Below are 24,399 nucleotides of genomic sequence, written 5' to 3'. Positions count from 1 at the left end.
CATACCCTCACCATCTCCCTCCCTCGCTGTGCAGGCGCCCTGACCGACCTGTAGGAGTCGCTGTTTACAACGACCAGAATACCACCCCACCGGCCTCTCTCCCGCTGACTCTGCCAATTGTGTCAGTATGACGGCCGGCCAAGCCGGAGGCAACGCTGACAGCCGGATCCGATACCAGTGTCTCTCGCGTTGGTGACGAGCGCTTTAGTCCGCTGCGCCACCCAGCCGCCTCCACATCAGTGTTTTTGACATGTGGGTTCCAAGTCATTCTTCATAAAGGACCACATCAGGGTTTTTGACATGTGGGTTCCAAGTCATTCTTCATAAAGGACCACATCAGTGTTTTTGACATGTGGGTTCCAAGTCATTCTTCATAAAGGACCACATCAGGGTTTTTGACATGTGGGTTCCAAGTCATTCTTCATAAAGGACCACATCAGTGTTTTTGACATGTGGGTTCCAAGTCATTCTTGCCTTGATCCAAGAATCAAGGCGCCCTTCTTTTTTCATAATCTTCTACCGTCACTGAACAATCATATAAAAGATAAACCCAATGGAAAAACATGCATAACAGATCGCTAACACTGTCGAAGACGGACTGGAGCACTTGGATTGATCCCCGGGGCGCGGTGCACGCTGCAGCCCTTGTCTGCTCCCGGCTGCCTTTGGGGGGAAGGACGACGGGATGGGAAGTGCAGAGAACATTTCGTCAGTGACTCAGTGCATGTGTGTGTGTGTGTGTGTGTGTGTGTGTGTGTGTGTGTTCCTGTGGGTCGCCCTTCGCGTCTGTGTGTGTTAATCTGAATAAATAAAGACTTATACATACTTAGTTATTTTCTGCCGGTTCACCACTGACATTAGGCTCCCAGTGTATCTGAAAATGTGTCTTAAACATCATGTAAACAGAAGAAATTCACCACATCTTACTAAAATGCCATGATGCAAACATCTTATGTGTCACTTGTTTTCTGAAAGGTTTACAGTATCTGAGGAAGTATTCTTCCTTTTTAGATGCCGTATTAAGACTCAACAGAGCAACTTTTCATGAAATGCACCTCAGATGTTAGCATGGTATTCTAGTCAGATGTGGCGTCATTCATGGGTTTATGTGGCGTTTAGGACACATTTTCAGATACAATGGAAGCCCATGATGGTGGTGAATTGCCAGAAAATAACAGTAGAATATCATGAAAAAAGAAAGGCACCTTGGTTTTTGTATCAAGGCAAGAATGTCAAACGGACTGGTCTGGTCCTTTTTAAGAAGAATGACTTGGAACCCACATGTCAAACAGACTGGTCTGGTCCTTTTAAGATGACCTACTGGTGGCTTGTTGTGGCTTGTTCCTTTTTGTTTCCCCAGCTGTTAAGTATATTTTGGCTTCAGAACGCTAGCTAGGACAGGGTGCAACAACAGCACTAAAACATTTGGGTGCCACGGAGTCAAAAGAAAGGCGTGGTTTGAGCTTTTGAAGAGAGAAAATCAACATTTTGTTGACACAAGAGCAAAGGCCACAGTGATGAGTCTTTTTGTCATTAGAATGGAATAGTAAAATGCCAGAGTGGAGTTAAATATTCTGCTGTGTATATATCCCAGTGTATACTTGACTCTATGAGTACATTTAGCACCAGCTCAGTGTGTATTTGACTCTATAAGAGTACATTTAACACCAGCTCAGTGTGTGTTTGACTCTATAAGAGTACATTTAAGTTTTAACACCAGCTCAGTGTGTATTTGACTCTATAAGAGTACATTTAACACCAGCTCAGTGTGTATTTGACTCTATAGGAGTACATTTAACACCAGCTCAGTGTGTATTTGACTCTATAAGAGTACATTTAACACCAGCCCAGTGTGTATTTGACTCTATAGGAGTACATTTAACACCAGCTCAGTGTGTATTTGACTCTATAAGAGTACATTTGACACCAGCCCAGTGTGTATTTGACTCTATAGGAGTACATTTAACACCAGCTCAGTGTGTATTTGACTCTATAGGAGTACATTTAAGGTAAGGTAATTGGTAAGGTAATTTATTTATATAGCACGTTTAAAAGCACAAGAGCCAACCAAAGTGCTGTACAGTCAAAGCTTAAAATCAATGTCCTAATATAAAATACACAAATACAAAAATACAAAAAGGCACAGCAGGACAAGACAGTACATTCAGAGAGTAGGACAGTAGGACAACACACGAATAGGGGAACACAAAGTACAGTAGCACACAGGGGACAGAGGAGCATAAGAAGAGATACAAGAGGGAGGGGGCAGGATAAAATTACATGGGAGTGTGTGAGTTAGGGTGTGGGAGAATCAGGGTTTATTGAAGGCCAGGGAATAGAAGTGGGTTTTTAGACGGGCCTTAAAAGTCTCCAGCGAGGGGGCAGATCGGATCTCCAGGGGAAGCTGTTTCCATAGCTTGGGGGCCACGGCCTTGAAGGAGCGATCGCCTCTTTTTGAGTCTGGTGCGGGGGGGGACCAGCCGAGCCTGGTTGGAGGATCTTAGTGACCTGGGTGCTGCGTAGGGGGTGATGAGCTCTGTGATGTAAAGGGGTGCTGCACCCGATAGTGCTTTAAAGGTGAGTAGGAGGATTTTGAAGTCTATTCTAAGTGGGACTGGGAGCCAGTGTAGGGAGGCTAGGACTGGTGTGATGTGCTCTCTCTTTCGGGTACCGGTAAGGAACCTAGCTGCAGAGTGCTGGACCATTTTGAGGCGGGACATGGCTGCCTGACTGATGCCGGTGTAGAGGGCATTGCAGTAGTCAAGGCGTGAAGTGATGAATGCATTGACTACCGTTTCCAGGTCGACGGGTGAAAGGATTGGTTTTATTTTACTGATGTTGCGGAGTTGAAAGAAGCATGATTTGCATGAACACCAGCCCAGTGTGTATTTAACTCTATAGGAGTACATTTAACACCAGCCCAGTGTATATTTAACCCTATAGGAGTACATTTAACACCAGCTCAGTGTATAGGAGTACATTTAACTCCAGCCCAGTGCATATTTAACCCTATAGGAGTACATTTAACTCCAGCCCAGTGTATAGGAGTACATTTAACTCCAGCCCAGTGTATAGGAGTACATTTAACACCAGCTCAGTGTGTGTTTGACTCTATATGAGTACATTTAACACCAGCTCAGTGTGTGTTTAACCCTATAGGAGTACATTTAACACCAGCTCAGTGTGTGTTTAACCCTATAGGAGTACATTTAACACCAGCTCAGTGTGTGTTTAACCCTATAGGAGTACATTTAACACCAGCTCAGTGTGTTTAACCCTATAGGAGTACATTTAACACCAGCTCAGTGTGTATTTGACTCTATAGGAGTACATTTAACACCAGCCCAGTGTGTATTTGACTCTATAGGAGTACATTTAACACCAGCTCAGTGTGTATTTGACTCTATAGGAGTACATTTAACACCAGCTCCGTGTGTGTTTGAGTCCAAAGTTTCAAATGTGCTGTAGCTAAATATACACTTTCTTCCCCAGTATGAATGAAGGAATGAATGATCATTACATTTATATAGCGCTTTTCTAGACACTCAAAGCCCTCCCCACAATGTAAGGTGGAAATTGCCTCCTTCACCACCACTGTGTAGCACCCAACCTTGGGCTACGCAGGCTCAATGGCTGCCATACACTGGCACCCGGCACACATCACACAATGGCTGAACGGCTCAGGACATTTAAATTATACTGAAATTTCTAAAGACCATATCAAATTGTAAAGAAGGCCTTTTCCTCTATAGTTCCAGATAACGTTACAGAGGAACCTACAAGCTGGATCCCTACTACTGAACCACAGAAGGGGCAGGAGACCTGTTCAGGTTTGGCACCTTTTCTAACTGTTAAATAATGTAATCTGCATCTGTTTATTGTAATGAGACCAGAAGGTAGAATGCTGTAGAAACGGCAACCTCTGGGCAAAATAAATCCTGCTGCACTTTATTGTGGGTTGGAGTCGAGTGTGGATAGAGGAAGCGTTACTACTGCTGGCCACACCTCTAAAGAGAAATTCACAGTGTAAAAAGTTACCGAACTCCAGTCACTGTTTGACGGTATTACAGATAACAGATTGTACCTTTATAGAGATGAGAGAACATTACAAATGTGTCTTGAGTCGATCACCTACACTGTATGTTAATTGTGAATATATAGTATACTGTAATATTGTTTACAAAGATGACTTGGACCCAATGTGTGTCTGTCTGTGTATACTTCTGTATAATCTCTGTCTATCGTTGTCAGGATCTAACTGCTCTCAGCTGTGTGTGGGTAATGGTACCTGTGCCTGCCACAATGGCTACCGACTGAAAGCAGACAGAAACGACTGTGAGGGTAAGTAATACCATATACATATATCATTCTACTCATATATTAACAAATCATTCTCCTCATATATCAATGAATCATTCTACTCATATCAATGATTCATTCTCATATATTAATGAATCATTCTACTCATTAATAAATCATTCTATAATCAGCTGGGTTCAGTTAATTTGCAGTTAAAGTAGTAATCCGCAAGATCCTGATTTGTGTTCGTTTTGGCGACATCTATTTGTGATAAGCAGTCATTGCTGTTGTTGTTTCGCTCTGTATTGACTTGCTTTCCATCTTGAAAAATCATGCTAACTACCTAGTTTCGTCTATTCCTTCTAAACAAACTGATGTTACTGCTAGTGACGTGAAAACACATCACTTCCCGTGTGCTGTGTTTTAGAACAACTGCGAACAGCAAATGTAAAAGCATTCATGAACTGGTTATAGGTAGAATCACTATTGTTTTATATCAATTGAATAGAATAGAAATACTTTAATCATCCAGAGGGAAATTTGACACTAATAATAATAATAATTAATTTGATTTGTAAAGCACTTCTCAAGAACCCGAAGTCGCTGGAACACTACAAATCTTGGTGATAGAGAGTGACAAAATAGATATTTATTGATGTGTTCCTCTTCTTTAAAATTTGGCCAGATGGTGGCGCTACAGTATTCAACAGATTTTCCCTTTTCTCCTCAGATATAAACGAGTGTCTGACCCTCAGCCACAGCTGTGTGCTCGGCCAGTTGTGTATTAACACAGAGGGGTCATTTCGCTGCCACCGGGAAGTCCGCTGTGGCCCCGGCTATGAGCTCACGGAGGACAACAGCTGCAAAGGTGACTAGTTAAGAAGAGCAGTCTAGTGTCTCACTGCTGAGTGTTGTTCCGGGACTCCTGCCTCTAAAAAGCCAGCTACAGTCTGTCCTTTTCAGAACTATTCATCCAATCAACTACACGGCCATGCGCTCTGAACGGCCATGAGCTCTTAACTCATTCAGCGCCAGGGATTAGCCGGGTCCCGTTGTAGCTATGCCACGCTTTAAAGATAGGAGTGTGTCACCTTGTTTGTAGAGCTATATCTATATTCTATATTATAGCTATGGAGACAATACTATAGTAATTTGACACTGACTTTCTTCCGTCCAAGATGCAAAAAAGAGATAATTTTTTCATGCATACGTTCACGCGTTATCCTGTGGTGAATATAAGTATAATTTCAGAGTGATCAGGGATCATTCCTGGGAAGCGAGTAATAGGGCGCAACGTGAATTCTACTATAAGTGTTGGCGTTTGGCGCCTGGACACGCTACTATTTCCAAATCAAATGTATATAATAGGTATTATGTTTCATCATGAATGCATGAAAGGGGGGGGGGGGGGGGGTCGTTTCTGATGCTTTGATTGCCAGTAACGGCATTCGTATTGAACACTAAAAACGCTGATCAGCTGGATCGCTATCAAAACATTGTTGGATCAAGCTGAAATTAATGTCAGATAGTCCTTACCTCTGGTCGGGGGTAATCCAAAAAGAATATTCCAATTGTTTGATCGCCATCTGGTCCATCTGATGTCCATCTGGTCCACGACATAATACGACACAACACAGCGACCGAGTGAATCTCTAGGCTTCCCTGTACTAAAAAACTGCGCCCGGAGCGGTTTAAACGTAACACCCGGTCTGGAACAGGGTTTACTGCACTCTCGATACTGCCACCTGGCAGGATCCGGCCGGTACTGCACCCTCGGCGTCCCAGTATGCCTTTTAACGGCAACATGCAGGTCGGTGACATTGAATAGAATATTAAAAATGATCAAATAACGAGTATACTCGTTGTTGGCGTTCAAAGGATGGCGCCCATTAACGAGTATAATCGCTGTTGGCGGGGAATGAGTTAATAACGGCCACACCCCCAATACAGGCACTGTACTAGTTGACAAGTAAATTAATGATCTTTATTGTCATTGTAACGGGTACAACTAAATTTAAATGCAAGCCCTAGGCCTAGGTGCTAACAATCAACACAGTCCTAAGATAATAAAAACAAGAGTGAGACATAAATAGGGGGGATATAAAATAGGGGGAGTGATCGGTAGGAATCTGAGAATGTATCTATGTTCTATCATCAGCAAGTAAACAGCAATTTCAGTTTTTAACGTTTGAATTGATAGTGAAATGTTCCCAATGCAGTATTTACAATCTAAATATGATTATTGTCGTTCAGTAACAACCATGACATAGAGGTGTTAGTACATTCATGTTACATGCAATTATTATAACGTAATGCGCTCTGATGAAACCTAGTTTTGGGATGCACTAATATGGATAATGGTATCTGATATTGGGAATCCTGTTGCTAGGGAACAGTTTGGACCCAAGTGTATTTCCTGTCAACTACTGCATTAGCTAACATTACAACAGGAAATGTGTAGTCTTGTTAAGTTGAAACTGTCTCTAAGCATTAGAGAATTTCCCCAATATTCTGATACCAAGAGACATGTAACATGTGAGAAAACAAAGCTAAGCAACTATTTTTTTCTTCTTAGATTTCAGAAGACAGACATACAAAGCACATGTGACTTTTAAAGGACCGCCTTTTCACATGTGGGTTTCCTTTTTTCATAATCCTTTACCGTTAGATTTAGTTATTTTCTGCCAATTCACCACTGGCATTTTATAGAATTTCTGTACTGACTTTCATGGGTTTAAGGTGGTGTTTAAGACACATTTTCAGATACAGCCTATGGCAGTGAACCCTATGGAAATGTGAGCATTCTCTTCCATTACTCATGCTAATTATAAGTGTAACAAAAGTATGTTGTCTTGTTAGTGGGATGCGCAACCCTTTGCGCCTCTTTTTGAGTAAACCTTTCTAATTCAACAGATTTTCCCTTTTCTCCTCAGATATAAACGAGTGTCTGACCCTCAGCCACAGCTGTGTGCTCGGCCAGTTGTGTATTAACACAGAGGGGTCATTTCGCTGCCACCGGGTAGCCAGCTGTGGCACCGGCTATGAGCTCATGGAGGACAACAGCTGCAAAGGTGACTAGTTAAGAAGAGCCTAGATTATTATTTTTTTTAATTCTTTACAGACATCACATTTGATCACAAATAAACGAAGAGCACTTTTATTGATAAATGTGATCTAGGGTAAATGGCAAATATTAACCATATATGCTGTTTAGATTGCTTGTAATCTGGATGACATTAACATCTCTTTAATTATTTCTACATGACCTGTTGGCTTTATTGTTTTATAATCTCAATAATGTTGTGGGTCCACCAGACCAGACCCACCAAATATTGGGTGAGTAGCAAAAATGCGAAGACACCACACAAGAGTTAACGGACTTCTCCAAATCTGTCTCTTTTGTCCTGTCCCAGACATTGACGAGTGTTCTTTGAAGACCCATAACTGCGGGAACAACTTTGTGTGCACCAACACCGCCGGCTCTTTCCGCTGCCGCCCGAGGCACAGCTGCGGGAGCGGGTTCATTCAGGACGCGATGGGCAGCTGTATAGGTGAGACTGGGGAACCACACTAACCACAGACACATTCAGGACGCGATGGGCAGCTGTATAGGTGAGACTGGGGAACCACACTAACCACAGACACATTCAGGACGCGATGGGCAGCTGTATAGGTGAGACTGGGGAACCACACTAACCACAGACACATTCAGGACGCGATAGGCTTACCGCATTCATATTGATGCGTCACGATTCAGCAATTGTTTTCTTTCTTTATTGTTTACACCCGTTTAGGGCTGTCATTGACTAAATTCATTCTTCGGCTAATAATCATATGACCTTTTTTGACTAATCGATTCGTTGATCTAATTGACAAATCTGTAAAACTATTTTTACCACATGCAATCATGCATACGGACCTTCTCTGATCTTCTCTGTCAGAGATATGAACTCTTAAATCTAGTGCTTACCAGAGAGAAGGACCTCTTTAAATCTAGTAAGCTTTGACTGACTTTTACGAAACTCAGAGCATTCTCTGGCTTTCATAGCGGTCAGTATTTCAGAGTGCATCCACGGCTCAGCGCGATTTTTTACACTGGTGGTTCTTAGGGGGGCCATGTTGTTTAGTATTGTTGAGAATTTGGTTTTGAAGCCAAGCCAGGTTTCTTCAACTGAGTAATCAACTACAGTAGGCTGCAGTAAAAAACCTAAAACCAGGTTCTCAAACATAAACATAAAGACGGACAACACGCTCATCACAGACAAACTGGATGTAGCCAATTACTTAAACACTTTCTTCACAAACATAGCCACAACACTGGTAAACAAACTACCCTCCCACTCAGGGCATTATGGGGTAGAACACATAGTAGCATACTACAAGAACCTAGGCGTCCACAAAGACGACTTCAAACTGGAAATGGTAACTACAGATGAGGTACTAAAAAAACTGAGCGCCCTCCAACCGAACAAGGCCACTGGTCATGACAACATCCCCTCCAAATTCCTCAGAGACTCAGCAGCCGCCATCACCCCAGTCATCACACACATAATAAACCTCTCCATAAAACAGGGACACGTCCCCAAGGACTTCAAAATTGCGAGAGTAACACCCCTGCACAAAAAGGGCAGCAAATTAGACCCAGGCAACTACCGCCCTGTTTCTATCCTTACATCCATCTCAAAAGTCATGGAAAAAATAGTATACGAACAGGTCGAAAAGTACCTCGCGGAAAAAAATCGAATCTACGAATTCCAATCTATCTATATAGTGATCCTGTCTAATCCCAAGAAAGTCCAGCAAACAGCGCTTCAATGCATTTCCTTAGAAATCGTGCCATTTCTCGCCTGATTTATGAATGATTCTGAAATAAACGCTAGATTATCGGTATTATGTTTCATCATGCATGCACGAAAGCGGGGGAGGAAAAGCCGCCCCTCCGTGCTTTGATTGCAGCCAACGGCACACACACACACTGCTGTGATTGCTGCGGAAATCGGATCAACGCAAGATTGGTAACATAGTCCTTACCTTGTCTATGATGTACTGCAAAAAGAATAATCCAATTATCTGATCGCCATTCTAAATATTGATCGCGTTGTGTGTCCAACGTTTATCCACCAAAACACATGAATCCACGGTGCTCCAGTGTCCCCAATCCGTGTGTTATAACGTTACTCATGCCCAAGAAGGAAAACCCGGACCGGACTTCTTAGATCGATGCACAGTCCAAGCAATACCGGCCGCAAGGCGTTAGGCGGCGGTATTGTCCGTCTGCGATCTCAGATACATTCAGGACAGCATGTACAAGGTGCCTTGGTGGATTATGAATGGCAATAGCGAATAAAAGAAATAACGAAACAGAAACGTAGATCTATGTTTTTGGCACTCAACGGTCGGGAATGGCAGTCAATGTGTTAATCCTCTTGTGTTTTGTTTGCTCAGATATCAATGAGTGTGTAGCCCAGACCAGTCCCTGTCTGCTGAGCCAGACGTGCATCAACACCGTGGGGTCCTTCACCTGTCGCAGGAACATTGTGACCTGTGGACGAGGTTATCACCTGACTGAGGACAGGGCACGCTGTGAAGGTACTGGGGCCGTCGGATTATATACCGTACATTGTTGTGTTACTGCTTTGTTTGTATCGTTGATTTGTCTTTGAATGATGTATGTTGTAACTAGTGGTCGACTGATGGTCGATAATTTGGCCAATACGATATTTAGAGAGCAGGGGCTGGGGCCAACGGGCGACGTTTTAGCATAAACAAGACTTGCTGAACTTAAATTCACTAATGTTAGCAATATTAGCTTGCTAGCTATCTCAGCTGGTTGATGACGGCAAAGTTTGCAGTTGCTAACATGGCCTAAGTAAATGTGGAATTTGAAAATACATCTCTTTAACCTCTTAACAGGCGCCCCCAAAAGTGACAATTTTTTTACTTGAGCTTGAGGACTGCATACTGACTCCAATGCATTCAACGGAGAATTCTCTTCCTGTATTCGCTTGTGACTTTTCACCTAGATCCCTGATTCGCTCATTCCCACGTGGGGTACCATTGGAAAGCCACACTCATTCCTTACAACTAGGGATGTCCCGATCTGATCACGTGATCGGGATCGGGGGCCGATCACGTGATTTTCAGAAGATCGGGATAAAAAAAAAGAAAATAAATCAGGATTTCTTTTTTTTACTTTTTTTTTTTTTTTTTTTAATTCAACAAACATGACCATGTTCACATCTTAAACTCATACTGAGGCCTTAGTTTTGGTTTTGAATTGCATATCATCCATTTATTTATTGTCACAGAGCAGAATAATTTTGCCAAAACAAACGCATTTCCTTTGATTTAATTATACATCAAATTATTTATGTCAAGGATGAGGGACATCCACTAGTTGCAGAACTTGCAGTCACCTGATTTTTACAGACGATAGCGCCATTGCTCTCATGAAGCAGCAGGTTGGAGGCGGAGTTTTTAGATTACTCCGGTTGCAATGCCTCGCTTGAATGAAGTTAACTTTTCACCTGGATAACGTCAACATTCAGGGTGAATGTAATGTGAGCCACCGGCGCTCGAGCCACCTTGAGCCCCTCGAGGGACTATTGAGGCAACAGTCTCGCTTCGCCAGTTTCTGACAAATGCGTCAAATCGGTTACTAATGGCAAGGCGCTCGCCACTAACGCAGGAGATGCTGGGTTCGAGCCCAGCTCTCGGCGTTGCTACTGGCTTGGCTGGTCGTTCATACTAACACAATTGGCAGTGTTAGGGGTGGGAAAGCCAGAGGGTGGGGATTGGACATTGTGGACAGCGTCTCCTATAGGTCGCTTGGTGCGCCTGTACAGCAGAATCAGGAAGTATCGGGGGCGTTACTCCTTGCCACTGAGAGATCGTGCTGTTCAGGTGAAAAGATGCGACAGCTGCCTCCTCGTGTACCGGAGGGGACACGTGATGCAAGGCTTGGTCCTCACTGCAGCCGACCAGTGGGAGGCATAGTCTAGCAACGTTCGAGACAGGGGAGGGGAGAATTGAAGGAAGAATTGACGAGGCGAAATTGGGATGGGAGAAAAATAGAAAAAAATATATATATATTTTTAAATCGGTTACTAATGTGAAAGATCGGATCGGGAAAGATCAGTATCGGTAGATACTCAAAATCACATGATCGGGATCGGATCGGGAGCAAAAAAATTTGATTGAACCCTGTCCAATAATATTCGAGATTGCCAAATGATTGACGGAGGTAGAGGCTCGAGAGTCGGGAGTGGTATTTGAACAAATAAAAAGTATGCCGTCTGTAACTGAGGGGTACAATTCCCTGACTGTATTGATAAGTATGGTATCATTAAACCACTACTGCGTTATGTACATTACTACTGGCCATACAGTACACAGGTATATGTGATGAACACCCCCACAATAACACGGCTTAACAAGAAAGTACTGTTTATAATAATATTTATTAGAAGAGCACCAAGATTATCTTACATTTATTAAGATTGAGAGTTGCGCTTGTAAGGCGAAGAATGTGCATGAATAGGTCAAGAGCGTAAGTCCATGAGCATATTACGAAGGGGATAATTAATACCACCTGTAGCATAAGAATTATATCAGGTACACTCGTAGGTCAGCTGGAGATACTAAGGGGTTCCCTCCGGTTGTAAGCCAGCAGGGGAGAGGAATGTTCGAATGCAAAAGTCTGGATCAACGAGGAATCAATAAGCTCCAGCTACGGGAGGCGGTACATGTACTCCCCTCGATCGGCAGACGAAAGCAGCAGCTATAATCCAAGTATGCGCGACAGTATAGGTGAAAGCCAGCCAGCCTCTCCTAGAGACGGGCTCGAGTGATGCTCCTCACGGGTAAATCCCACACAGCAGCGGGGTAGACGGTTCTCTGCTCCAGCAACCACAGTACCAAAGCAATAATCCAGCCGGAAAGGGCTCTGCATTCACCGGTGTAGATTCTCCTGTGCACGGTACTTCACATTAACTAGGTCGAACTTGACGTTATTTCACTAAGCTCTGACACTTTTACTATCCTATTCGCACGCGGTTATAAGTGCTCTATTTAGATGCAAGGTTGCTCACTTCACTTGGTCGTTGACTCGTGATGAAGGCTTTAACGTTTGAGGGTAACTCGTTTCAGGTAACTAAGACTAAGACTACTGCTGTATCCACCTGCAACGTATTTATACGTAAGATGAATAATCTAGTGCCAACCTTATTTCTGTCTCGTATTCCTGCGCAAACCTGGGCATGTTGAGACAAGCCTTGGCGGTGGCTTTGAACTCGGCATTGGGGGTATGGCCGTGGCGCCTAGGGGGTTGCTGTCCAATAGGAGAACGAATATTATGGTCTGGCCTGTACCAGGTAAAGGGATATTCCGTGTATATGTACAAAGATTATACAAGGGATATCAGACGATATACAAATATTATACATGGGATCTCAAGCAATAAATATATATATTCGGTTTAATCTGACCCTTTGTAACAGCCGCCTCCTAATTAGTCCGCACCTAATTAGATAAGCAGAGACAGATTAACCGCACTGTCCACTACTCAATGTCCGTTGTGAGGAGTAGGGCAATTCACAAAGTCAGTGGGTCATGGTCGTCATTAAGGGAGTCGGGTAGCCTTGGCAACTCTATCAGCCTCGCCACGGGTCGGGTGTATGTCCGTCCCTGGACGAGCACTTCTGCCGCTCTGACCTTTCCGTCGGCACCAGTGATCACTTTGCTTACGCGGCCGGCCGGCCACGCAGCTCGGGGTAGTGACTGGTCTATGATCACGACGACTGTGTCCACTTTTAAGTTGTCCCCGTCCTTGACCCGCTTCTGACGGGCTGGAAGGGATGGTAGGGGGGTTAGGAGGAAGCGAGCCTGAGACTGCTTTGATCTGTGCTTGGCTGCGCCTCCACATCCTCCGTCTGTTCCTCTTGTTTGGTCTGTACCCCGTCTGAGGAGGGGCCGGTTCCGGTCGCCCCATCAAGGAGTCGCTTGGGGTGCTGGGTTCGAGGTCAGCTACATCTGGAGCGCAGCTGAGGGGGGTGGAGTTCGGAACTCCCTCTTGTGCCCACGGTTCTCTCACAGGCCTCTCGCCTAATGTCAATAGCCTCTCAACGGGCTGTACGAGAGAGTGGCCGGTGTCGCTCACCTTTGTGTGCAGGCAGCGTGTCGGCGTGGGTGGACTGTCAAGTCCGTAGAGGGGGCCCTGGAGCGTCCACCCCAGTCGGGTCTGAACCGCGACTGGGCATCCTTTGGGTCCGATGTGGGCCCGCTGCTATCTTGAAGGAGACATTTTTACCCTTTATGGTCTTCTGGTCTCTTCTGATGGTACGTATGGTCATTGTTCCTTTGGCACCCCGCAGACCCAGCTGGGCTGCGGCAGAAGCGAGGAGGAGAGTCTTTTCAGACCCATCGTCTAGGACGGCGTAAGTGTCCAGGATCTTGTCCTCGTAGCTCAGGAGCACTCTGACCACTTTGATGAGCACTCGGGGGGGTCCCGCTATGCTGGTCTATATGGAGCACTCCTGTTGGTCGGTTGCCTTGGATCGTCTGGGGTGGTGCCGACTCGCGGTCGTCCGAGTAGCACCGTGACTCCCAGTGTCTGCTGTAGCAGTCGGTACAGTAGGGAGCGGTCTGGTGGATCTTTGGTACTGGTGCCACCACCTCGGCCTGGTACATTACCGTGACGGGCCCACTTTGTTGTCCTGGCGGACGCCTGTTGATGTCATGCAGGACCTCCAAGTGGGCGCCGCCGCACCTGCTGCACTTCTTCTTCAAGCGGCACTCAGCTGCCATATGGCTGCGTGCGCAGCGGAAGCAGCGGCGGTGGTCTTTGATCCACTGACTCACCTCGTCCGTGGTCAGCTTCCCGAAAGTGTTGCATTGATACAGCCGATGTTCCCCTTCACAGTACTGGCATTCAATCTTCCACTCCTCTTTCGTCGAGGGGGTGTTGTGGTTCTTGTGCTGCGGTACTGATTCGGCTTGGTGCATAACGGTCACCGACCGGCGGTTATCATTTGGTCCCCGAGGTCCTGGTCTTGGGCTTGGTCCACTCCACGCAAACGTGTCCAGTCGTAGGCTGCTGACCTCCCTGGCGAGGAAATCAGATAAGTCTAGGAGGGATGCCTCTGGGCCGTTGGGGTCACGGTGGTCTCTCTGCCGCCGAAAACGCTCTTGTTGGGCGGGAGGGAGCTTCTCTAATATCCTTTCTACATTAGAGTTAGCGTACAGTTCGTATATCCCTTTTTCCTTTTGGGACCCCAGCATCCCTACCAGGGACTGTACCTTGATAGAGAGGTCATCTAATGCTCTGTTGTCTCTGGCTGGGGGGAGACGGTCGATGTCTCTTATCTCTTGTATCACGTAGTCCCATATGCGTCCATAACATTGGTCGAGGGCTACTAGAGCCGCGGTGTATGGGGTACTTGAGTTGGAATATGCCAGCGCTATATTATGCGCTCTGGGCACCTTCAGGTGCTTGAGGAGGATAGCATATTTGTACGTCTCATCAGGGACGTCGGACATCATAGTCTCTAAGCACATCCGTAGCTCCGTGTACTGTGCTCTGTCCTCGCGTGTAAAATCCGGGAATGTCGGTGTGCCAAGGTACGATGCCATGGATGGCTGGCACATCGGTGAGCGTTGTGGGAGAGGCCTCCTGGGCGAGTCTCCCCGTACGTGTCGTCGTGGGCTGGTACTTGGTGGGTACCAGGGGCCGGGTACCCAGGTGCTGTTCCTCGGTGCTGACGGTGCGTCAAACTCACCCGTGAGTTGAGTCGGGGGTTTGTAGCGCAGTGCCTCGGGGCTGACGTCAGGGCTGTACTGGGCCTCCTGGTCCAGAGTACGTTGCTGCTGGTCGGGGCTGTACTGGGCCTCCTGGTCCAGAGTACGTTGCTGCTGGTCGGCTTGACACTCCTCCTCTTCCTCTTCTTCTGCTAGGTCCTGGAGTCTTCTAGTCAGTCTCTCGGCGACGTAGGCCGGTTCTTCCCGGTTGCTGGGTCTCGTATGGACCGGCCGGGGAGGGGGTTCGGAGACGTGGACAGGATCCTCCTGTTGGCGGGGTCCCGGGTCGCTTGGTCGGGTAGGGGAATGTGCCCTAGACCCTTGTCGTGATGATCTCCGGGAGCTCCGTGCGGAGAGAGGGGGTGTCGCCATGGCGATCAATTGTTCTACCATCTTCGCCTGCAGCTGGTCGCGCTCTGCTTCGTGCTGGGCATGGGCGGCGTCGCGCTGTGCTTCGCGGTGGGCATTGGCGGCGTCGCGCTGCGCATTGGCGGCGGCGTGCTGCGCATCGGCGCGGCTTCTTTCAATGTTCTCTTCCGTCTGAAGGCGTCTGGTCTCCAGTCTTATGCGGTCGTCTTCACTCCTTTGTTGCGCCTGGAAGCGCTCTCGCTCGGTTGCAGAATGTTCGCGTTCACTGAGGGCTTGCGCTTGGAGTTGCGCGTGAAGGCGCTCTCGTTGGTCTGCAGCTTGTTCGCGCTCGCTCGTCTGTTGCGCTTGAAGTCGATCGCGTTCGGTGGAGGCTGCCAGGGTGGCGATGAATGCCTGCGCCAGCATCTTGTCCGCTTCGCTAGGGAAAGACACCGACGGAGGTGATCGGCTTCTGGCAGTGCTCGTTGGAGATCTGTTCTCTGGGCGCGCCTCGAGGTCCGTCTCCTGGGCGCGCTTCTCTTCTGGTAGTGGGTCGAGTTCTGTCCCTGGAGCGCTTTCTTTATCCTGGAGCTCTCCGGGGACCGTCCCGTTGACGTTGTGGGGTATAGTCATGTCATGTCCCTCCTGGTCCCCCCCGTGAGCCTGGTCAGTTACGTTAGAACCCACTGGGGTCTCTACTGGCAGGGTCGTCTGGTCGGTAGGATTTGACATGCTTTGACTATCCGCTTTATTTATTTTATCCGTATTTAACTTCTTTATAAAGCTAGGTAGTAGACTGGCAGCGTAGTCCTCTAGGTAAGGAGGTGGCTGCCGTCTGCGCGTCGGGCGTTCTAGCTTAGAAGAGCCGTTTGTGGAGTGTTCACCGCTGGCCATGTCAATATTAATATTATATTAATATTACGCTAATTACCCTCCGGCTCGAAGGACCAATTGTAACTGAGGGGTACAATTCCCTGACTGTATTGATAAGTATGGTATCATTAAACCACTACTGCGTTATGTACATTACTACTGGCCATACAGTACACAGGTATATGTGATGAACACCCCCACAATAACACGGCTTAACAAGAAAGTACTGTTTATAATAATATTTATTAGAAGAGCACCAAGATTATCTTACATTTATTAACACTTTGGCTGCCTAAGGTTAAATTCATGATATACCATAGATTGCCAGCGCTATTTGTCTATGGAGAAAGTCCCCTTCTTTGCAGGGCTATAACTTTTTAAATTCTATTGCTACATTGCCATTATTAGGGCCCATTCAAAGTCCTATATGTATTGTTCATTGTGTAGCAACGTTAAACTTTTTCATTCACATATTCATAGTAAAGTATGGTCTAATGTATAAGTATGTTTTCATCTCTTTCTGCAGCTTTCTCCAGAACGTGATATATAGCCCCAAATGCATTATATTGATGATGAAATACAGTTTGATGGCAATCAGCGCGATATAAAAAATTCCAACTAGACGTACTTCTAGAAGTTACTACACGTCATCTGATGTTGACCGGATGGGCGAGGGGGCGTTTATAATTCCGTGGGCAGCGTTATACCAATCATCTAATGTGGGTCAAATGTTGATAATAGCAGTTGGTATCGAAGACGGTAACGTTACACGCTGAAACTCACCCCAGTCTCCGCGCGCCGTTGGCCGATCATCGTCGAGTAGAAATCTTATCATTATGGGATATATTTTTAACCGGTCCATCTCCAGCTTGTATAATGGTATATACGTCCAAATCATGTTGTTTATAGAGTTATTGCCAATCGATCACCGTGTAGCATGACGAGCCAGAGTCCCATGACCTATAGCGAGCGCCCGGAAGTACTACGGTCGTCATGACAACCTCTATTCAACATCCTGTTTGGCGATTGCGCCGATCGGCCACCAGATGGCGCTCCTGAACCGCCAGAGAGCTCAGTGGGTCCTGCTGGTGGATCTCAGGCCAGCGGAGGGGACATATGAATCCGATCGCAGATTTTTGAAATATTGATATAAGGACGACGTAACGCGTCCTCCGGCAACTTTAGCATGGCCAGCAAAGACGTCTAAAGACGGGTCCCGGCAGTCAAAGTGTTAAGATTGAGAGTTGTGCTTGTAAGGCGAAGAATGTGCATGAATAGGTCAAGAGCGTAAGTCCATGAGCATATTACGAAGGGGATAATTAATACCACCTGTAGCATAAGAATTATATCAGGTACACTCGTAGGTCAGCTGGAGATACTAAGGGGTTCCCTCCGGTTGTAAGCCAGCAGGGGAGAGGAATGTTCGAATGCAAAAGTCTGGATGAACGAGGAATCAATAAGCTCCAGCTACGGGAGGCGGTACATGTACTCCCCTCGATCGGCAGACGAAAGCAGCAGCTATAATCCAAGTATGCGCAACAGCATAGGTGAAAGCCAGCCAGCCTCTCCTAGAGACGGGCTCGAGTGATGCTCCTCACGGGTAAATCCCACACAGCAGCGGGGTAGACGGTTCTCTGCTCCAGCAACCACAGTACCAAAGCAATAATCCAGCCGGAAAGGGCTCTGCATTCACCGGTGTAGATTCTCCTGTGCACGGTACTTCACATTAACTAGGTCGAACTTGACGTTATTTCACTAAGCTCTGACACTTTTACTATCCTATTCGCACGCGGTTATAAGTGCTCTATTTAGATGCAAGGTTGCTCACTTCACTTGGTCGTTGACTCGTGATGAAGGCTTTAACGTTTGAGGGTAACTCGTTTCAGGTAACTAAGACTAAGACTACTGCTGTATCCACCTGCAATGTATTTATACGTAAAATGAATAATCTAGTGCCAACCTTATTTCTGTCTCGTATTCCTGCGCAAACCTGGGCATGTTGAGACAAGCCTTGGCGGTGGCTTTGAACTCGGCATTGGGGGTATGGCCGTGGCGCCTAGGGGGTCGCTGTCCAATAGGAGAACGAATATTATGGTCTGGCCTGTACCAGGTAAAGGGATATTCCGTGTATATGTACAAAGATTATACAAGGGATATCAGACGATATACAAATATTATACATGGGATCTCAAGCAATAAATATATATATTCGGTTTAATCTGACCCTTTGTAACACCGTCTACTTCGGCGCACGCCTCACATATCGGCATGCAACTCGAGTACCGCTGAATGGATTTTGGCCATCAACAGGTGACAAATAGCTTTAATTCGATCTATATATTGTATTAAAAAATATGCACGCCCGGCGGGCCGCTAAAGTGCTCGTGGGACCCCCTCGAAAACGAGATAGCATATCTCAAGGGGTTTATCCTTCAAATAAATTTCAAATTTCAAAATCGTCCTCAAGAGGGCCCGTATACGGTATTGCATGATATTTAGTAACTCCTTTTGTTTCAATAATAAAAAAAAATAATAATTCAAATGTTTTATTGCTTGTGATATGCAATTTGTCTACCGAGTCCTGCATTTTATTATTCATTTGTATTTGTACTTTTCATTTTTTGTTTTGTCAAAGCACTCTTGGCTTTCTATTGCTTGAAACGTGCTTTATAAATTAAATGTATTATTATTAATTAATTAAAATATATACTTTGAATACAAAATGTTGCAGTGTTTTTTCCCTTCAAAATATTTGTGAACATTGGACCCTATTTACATAGTTAGGCACAGTTAGCCTAGCAGGAAGTCATTGGTATCAACCATGGAGATGGAGTATAGAGTGATGTCATAGAGATGTGTAGAGTGATGTCATAGAGATGTGTAGAGTGATGTCATAGAGATGTGTAGAGTGATGTCATAGAGATGTGTAGAGTGATGTCATAGAAATAGATGTATGTGAGCACATCTTCTACATTGTGTGTTGGGGAAACTGTCTGTTCTCATGTACAGTATATACTGTCTGTTCTCATGTACAGTATATACTGTCTGTTCTCATGTACAGTATATACCGTCTGTTCTCATGTACAGTATATCCTGTTTGTTCTCATGTACAGTATATCCTGTCTGTTCTCATGTACAGTATATCCTGTCTGTTCTCATGTACAGTATATCCTGTCTGTTCTCATGTACAGTATATCCTGTCTGTTCTCATGTACAGTATATACTGTCTGTTCTCATGTACAGTATATCCTGTCTGTTCTCATGTACAGTATATCCTGTCTGTTCTCATGTACAGTATATCCTGTCTGTTCTCATGTACAGTATATACCGTCTGTTCTCATGTACAGTATATCCTGTCTGTTCTCATGTACAGTATATCCTGTTTGTTCTCATGTACAGTATATCCTGTCTGTTCTCATGTACAGTATATCCTGTTTGTTCTCATGTACAGTATATCCTGTCTGTTCTCATGTACAGTATATCCTGTTTGTTCTCATGTACAGTATCTCACTTTTGATTCTCCAATGTCTACTAGTCATACTTGAAAAAGACCGGATGGGTCGAAATGTTGTATCTGCTATTTTGTCACAATTAAAACACCTTGGAGCATCGAAAGTGAGTTGCGAGCCCCGCTTTGTTTCATGTACTACTGTTTTTACGGTTTGGCTCAGCACCAAGGAACGGAGGATGTGCGTTATTAATTTTTTCTGAATCTACTTGTCTCGCCACAGTTTCTCTTGTAGCAATGATAAACAATGCTGGTATCTCTGCCCCTCTCTCTCTCTCTCTCTCTCTCTCTCTCACTCTCACTCTCACTCTCTCACTCTCTCACTCTCTCACTCTCTCACTCTCTCTCTGCTCCTCTCTCTCTCTCTGCTCATGTCTCTCTCTCTGCTCATGTCTCTCTCTCTGCTCCTCTCTCTCTCTCTCTCTCTCAGATGTGGACGAGTGTCGGGTGGGTCATGTGTGTGTGGGTCACGGTTGTGTGAACGCCGTGGGGACGTTCCGCTGTGACTGTCGGCCCGGTTTCATCTTCAACAGTCTGGCCAAGCAGTGTGAAGGTACGACCACATCTCCTCTTCCCAATCCCAGTCACTACTTTCACTGAGTCGCCCCCTGGTGGCAATCTAGTGTTCCTACCTCAGGGAGAAAATGAGCTTGACCTTCCCGAATTGTATAAAAGAAAAAAAAACACTACAATGAAAATCGTTTTTTTTTCAATCCCATTGCATTGATTACCAGAAGGCACGTCAGTTTTAAGGTTACCCAAAATGGTATAGCCGTGAGTCTTGTGGAAATATGACTAAATCCCCTTGAAAAACTACCCTCCTGGTTGTCGTCATAATCAAACCATTTCAGACGGATCTGCTTCCTGTAAAAGATTGCACCATCTACTCTTGTTTCCCCCGATTCGCACATCCGTCAGGTGTCAGTAGTTGTAAAGGATATCAGCTAGCTAGTCCACAAACGAGTAATTAAACTAGTTTGCTGCAGCTCAGTTAATTTGACTGCTTCAACAACATCCACAGCAAGGAGCATAAAGACAGAGGTGCCGTTTGGATTCGAAAATAATCATCCTTTAAATACATTGTCAGATACACTGGAAGCCAGTGGCAGTGATGACTCGGCAGAAATTAACTACCACGTCTTTCAGTGATGGTAAAAGATTGTGAAAAAAAGAGAGAGGCCTGAAACACCTCGCCAAATGGTGACCGAGTTAAAGGACAATACCAGTGTTTTTGAACATGTGGGTTCATTCTTTTTCATAATCTTCTACCATTACTGACAAAATGTGGTAGTTATTTTCTGCCGATTGACCACTGCCATAGGCTTCCAGTGCATCTGAAAATGTGTCTTGAAGGGGCACTTCACCAAGCTCACACACACATCCAAAGACTAAACAGCTTAGCACACATTCATTTAGTTTGACAGTTATTCAATTATTTTCAATATGGCCACCAGTGATGTCATCGGGGACATCAAATCCTTGCGTCGTGTTAAGATCAATTGTAGTCGTGTTGTAGATCAATTAAAGGAAATAAGTTGGCAGTCCTTATAAGGTATTGCTATTTTTTCATCTACATCTATATTCAAATGTACTCTCATAAACTGTCAAACTAAATGAATGTGTGCAAAACTGTTTAGTCTTTGGATGTGTGTGAGATTATGTGTAAAATAAATCAGCATTGTTTTTTTGGTGAAGTGCACCAAACAGAACAAGCTAAACTAATGTCATAATTTCATATTGGAATTTTGTAATATATTGATGTATCTTCTCTATTCTATATGTTGCAATGAGTCAAGTCACTTTTCATGAAACCATCTAAAAATGTAAACCAAAATTGCAGTTTGTTTGCTAACTATAGTGACTTCAACACAACCTTCTCAATGACTCAACATTTGAATACAAAATATATCCTAAAATGTATATATGTTTCTGTTTCTTATATGCTCTTTTTGTTGAAATTGTCTGCCCCCGTACCTTTAGACATCAATGAGTGCAGGCATTATCCAGGACGACTCTGCGCCCACAAGTGTGACAACACAGAGGGGTCCTACCAGTGTAGTTGTTCTTCAGGTTTCAAGCTGGCCTCGGACGGCAGGAACTGCGAAGGTAAAAACCCAGATCTCTCTCTGACATTTGTATTAGTGAAGAATTTCACAGCCCCTTGAACTTCTAAATCCTACTTGCATGAGTAAAAGAAAATGGAAAATTAAATTTATTTTGTCTATATAGCCACATTTTAGATTTATTTTGGAATGAAAAAACGTTTAATGGGCACTTCACCAAAAAACACGACTTATTTATTTTGCACATAATCTCACATGTATCCCAAGGCTCTAAGCTGTTTTGCACACATTAATTTAGTTAGACAGTTATTGAGAGTTAATGATTTTGAATATCTCCTCCTGTGATGTCATCAGAAGACACTGAATCCTTGTGTTGTGTTAATTACAGCCAATGAAATGATGTAGATGAAAAAATAGCAATACCTATTGCAATCCTTATTACATTTAGTGATAATTAACACAAGACAAGGATTCAGTGTCCTCTGATGACATCACGGGAGGAGATATTCAAAATCATTAACTCTCAATAACTGTCAAACTAAATTAATGTGTTCAAAACAGCTTAGAGCCTTGGGATATGTGTGAAATGATGTGCAAAATAAATCAGCGTTGTTATTTGGTGAAGAGCCCCTTTTAAGCATCAGTTGAGAATTTTGGACACCGAGCCCAGTTTCCTACTCATTGAAGATGATGTTGAACGATAGTTATTTCTCTACACAATCCACGCTGTGCTTCATACTGGATACCCAGCTCCCCAGAACTAATGTCATCGCTCAAAATTGTCACAGAGCGCTGCGCTCTTAGTTAAAATTATTTAAACGTTGACCCCGGTTGCCACTGAGTCTGACCTTACAAAGCACCACCAATGAGAACACGGCTTCAAGTCCCCAACAAGAGGGGTTTAATACCATGTTAAAAACTGTCCCAAGATCTTAGCAGGAAAGGTTTTTTGTTGTTGTTTTTACTCCGAAAGAGCCTCTTTGGTTAACTGTATTTGCAATTGTTTATGGTCTTTCATTATCACTGTTTATTTTTTCTAGGCAAACTGAATCTATCTTACCCCGAAAAGTATTGCATACATGGCAAATAGTATTGCATGATAGCTGCTAGCAGCTAGTGCACCTCCATGATGATGGTCAACTAGATATACCTGCCCCCGACCTCACGGAGAGCAAAGTGCAGAATTCAGAACATCTGTAGGCAGCTTTACTTTACATTTGTTTTGTGTCTAACTAAGCAGAGCTGTGGATATCCATTATGAACAATAGCATGGATTGTGCTAAGAAAGGACTCAACCAATTGACAACGGCACTTGAGGCAGAGCTGTTTCGCAGCCTGTGTGACGTACAGGCAGAGAGGCAGCTCTGTGTAGGAGTGTGTTTCAAGCTGTGTGACGTACAGGCAGAGAGGCAGCTCTGTGTAGGAGTGTGTTTCAAGCTGTGTGACGTACAGGCGTAGAGGCAGCTCTGTGTAGGAGTGTGTTTCAGGCTGTGTGACGTACAGGCGTAGAGGCAGCTCTGTGTAGGAGTGTGTTTCAAGCTGTGTGACGTACAGGCGTAGAGGCAGCTCTGTGTAGGAGTGTGTTTCAGCCTGTGTGACGTACAGGCAGAGAGGCAGCTCTGTGTAGGAGTGTGTTTCAGGCTGTGTGACGTACAGGCAGAGAGGCAGCTCTGTGTAGGAGTGTGTTTCAGCCTGTGTGACGTACAGGCAGAGAGGCAGCTCTGTGTAGGAGTGTGTTTCAGCCTGTGTGACGTACAGGCGTAGAGGCAGCTCTGTGTAGGAGTGTGTTTCAGACTGTGTGACGTACAGGCGTAGAGGCAGCTCTGTGTAGGAGTGTGTTTCAGGCTGTGTGACGTACAGGCGGAGAGGCAGCTCTGTGTAGGAGTGTGTTTCAGGCTGTGTGACGTACAGGCGTAGAGACAGCTCTGTGTAGGAGTGTGTTTCAGGCTGTGTGACGTACAGGCGGAGAGGCAGCTCTGTGTAGGAGTGTGTTTCAGGCTGTGTGACGTACAGGCGTAGAGGCAGCTCTGTGTAGGAGTGTGTTTCAGGCTGTGTGACGTACAGGCGTAGAGGCAGCTCTGTGTAGGAGTGTGTTTCAGGCTGTGTGACGTACAGGCGGAGAGGCAGCTCTGTGTAGGAGTGTGTTTCAGGCTGTGTGACGTACAGGCGTAGAGGCAGCTCTGTGTAGGAGTGTGTTTCAGGCTGTGTGACGTACAGGCGTAGAGGCAGCTCTGTGTAGGAGTATGTTTCAAGCTGTGTGACGTACAGGCGTAGAGGCAGCTCTGTGTAGGAGTGTGTTTCAGCCTGTGTGACGTACAGGCAGAGAGGCAGCTCTGTGTAGGAGTGTGTTTCAGCCTGTGTGACGTACAGGCAGAGAGGCAGCTCTGTGTAGGAGTGTGTTTCAGGCTGTGTGACGTACAGGCGGAGAGGCAGCTCTGTGTAGGAGTGTGTTTCAGGCTGTGTGACGTACAGGCGTAGAGACAGCTCTGTGTAGGAGTGTGTTTCAGGCTGTGT

At 45.2% G+C, this 24,399-nt stretch overlaps 1 protein-coding gene across 1 annotated transcript in view; it reads left to right on the top strand.

The window, feature by feature from the left end:
• Positions 1 to 24,399, top strand: part of LOC311242140 (fibulin-1-like) — a gene marked incomplete at both ends in the record, with an annotated part of 67,466 nt that overhangs the window by 17,716 nt on the left and 25,351 nt on the right. The window contains 7 exons of the mRNA XM_084331093.1: positions 4,252 to 4,341; positions 5,030 to 5,167; positions 7,233 to 7,370; positions 7,713 to 7,850; positions 9,745 to 9,888; positions 20,253 to 20,375; positions 21,803 to 21,928. Coding sequence (XP_084187219.1) covers positions 4,252 to 4,341; positions 5,030 to 5,167; positions 7,233 to 7,370; positions 7,713 to 7,850; positions 9,745 to 9,888; positions 20,253 to 20,375; positions 21,803 to 21,928 — 897 coding nt within the window. The remainder of the gene's footprint in view (positions 1 to 4,251; positions 4,342 to 5,029; positions 5,168 to 7,232; positions 7,371 to 7,712; positions 7,851 to 9,744; positions 9,889 to 20,252; positions 20,376 to 21,802; positions 21,929 to 24,399) is intronic.

The sequence above is a fragment of the Notolepis coatsorum genome (assembly GCF_963971535.1).
Source record: "Notolepis coatsorum genome assembly, chromosome: 15".
NCBI lineage: Eukaryota > Metazoa > Chordata > Actinopteri > Aulopiformes > Paralepididae > Notolepis > Notolepis coatsorum.
Note: the sequence above shows the minus strand (reverse complement) of the source record. Positions and strands in the feature narration are given on the sequence as shown.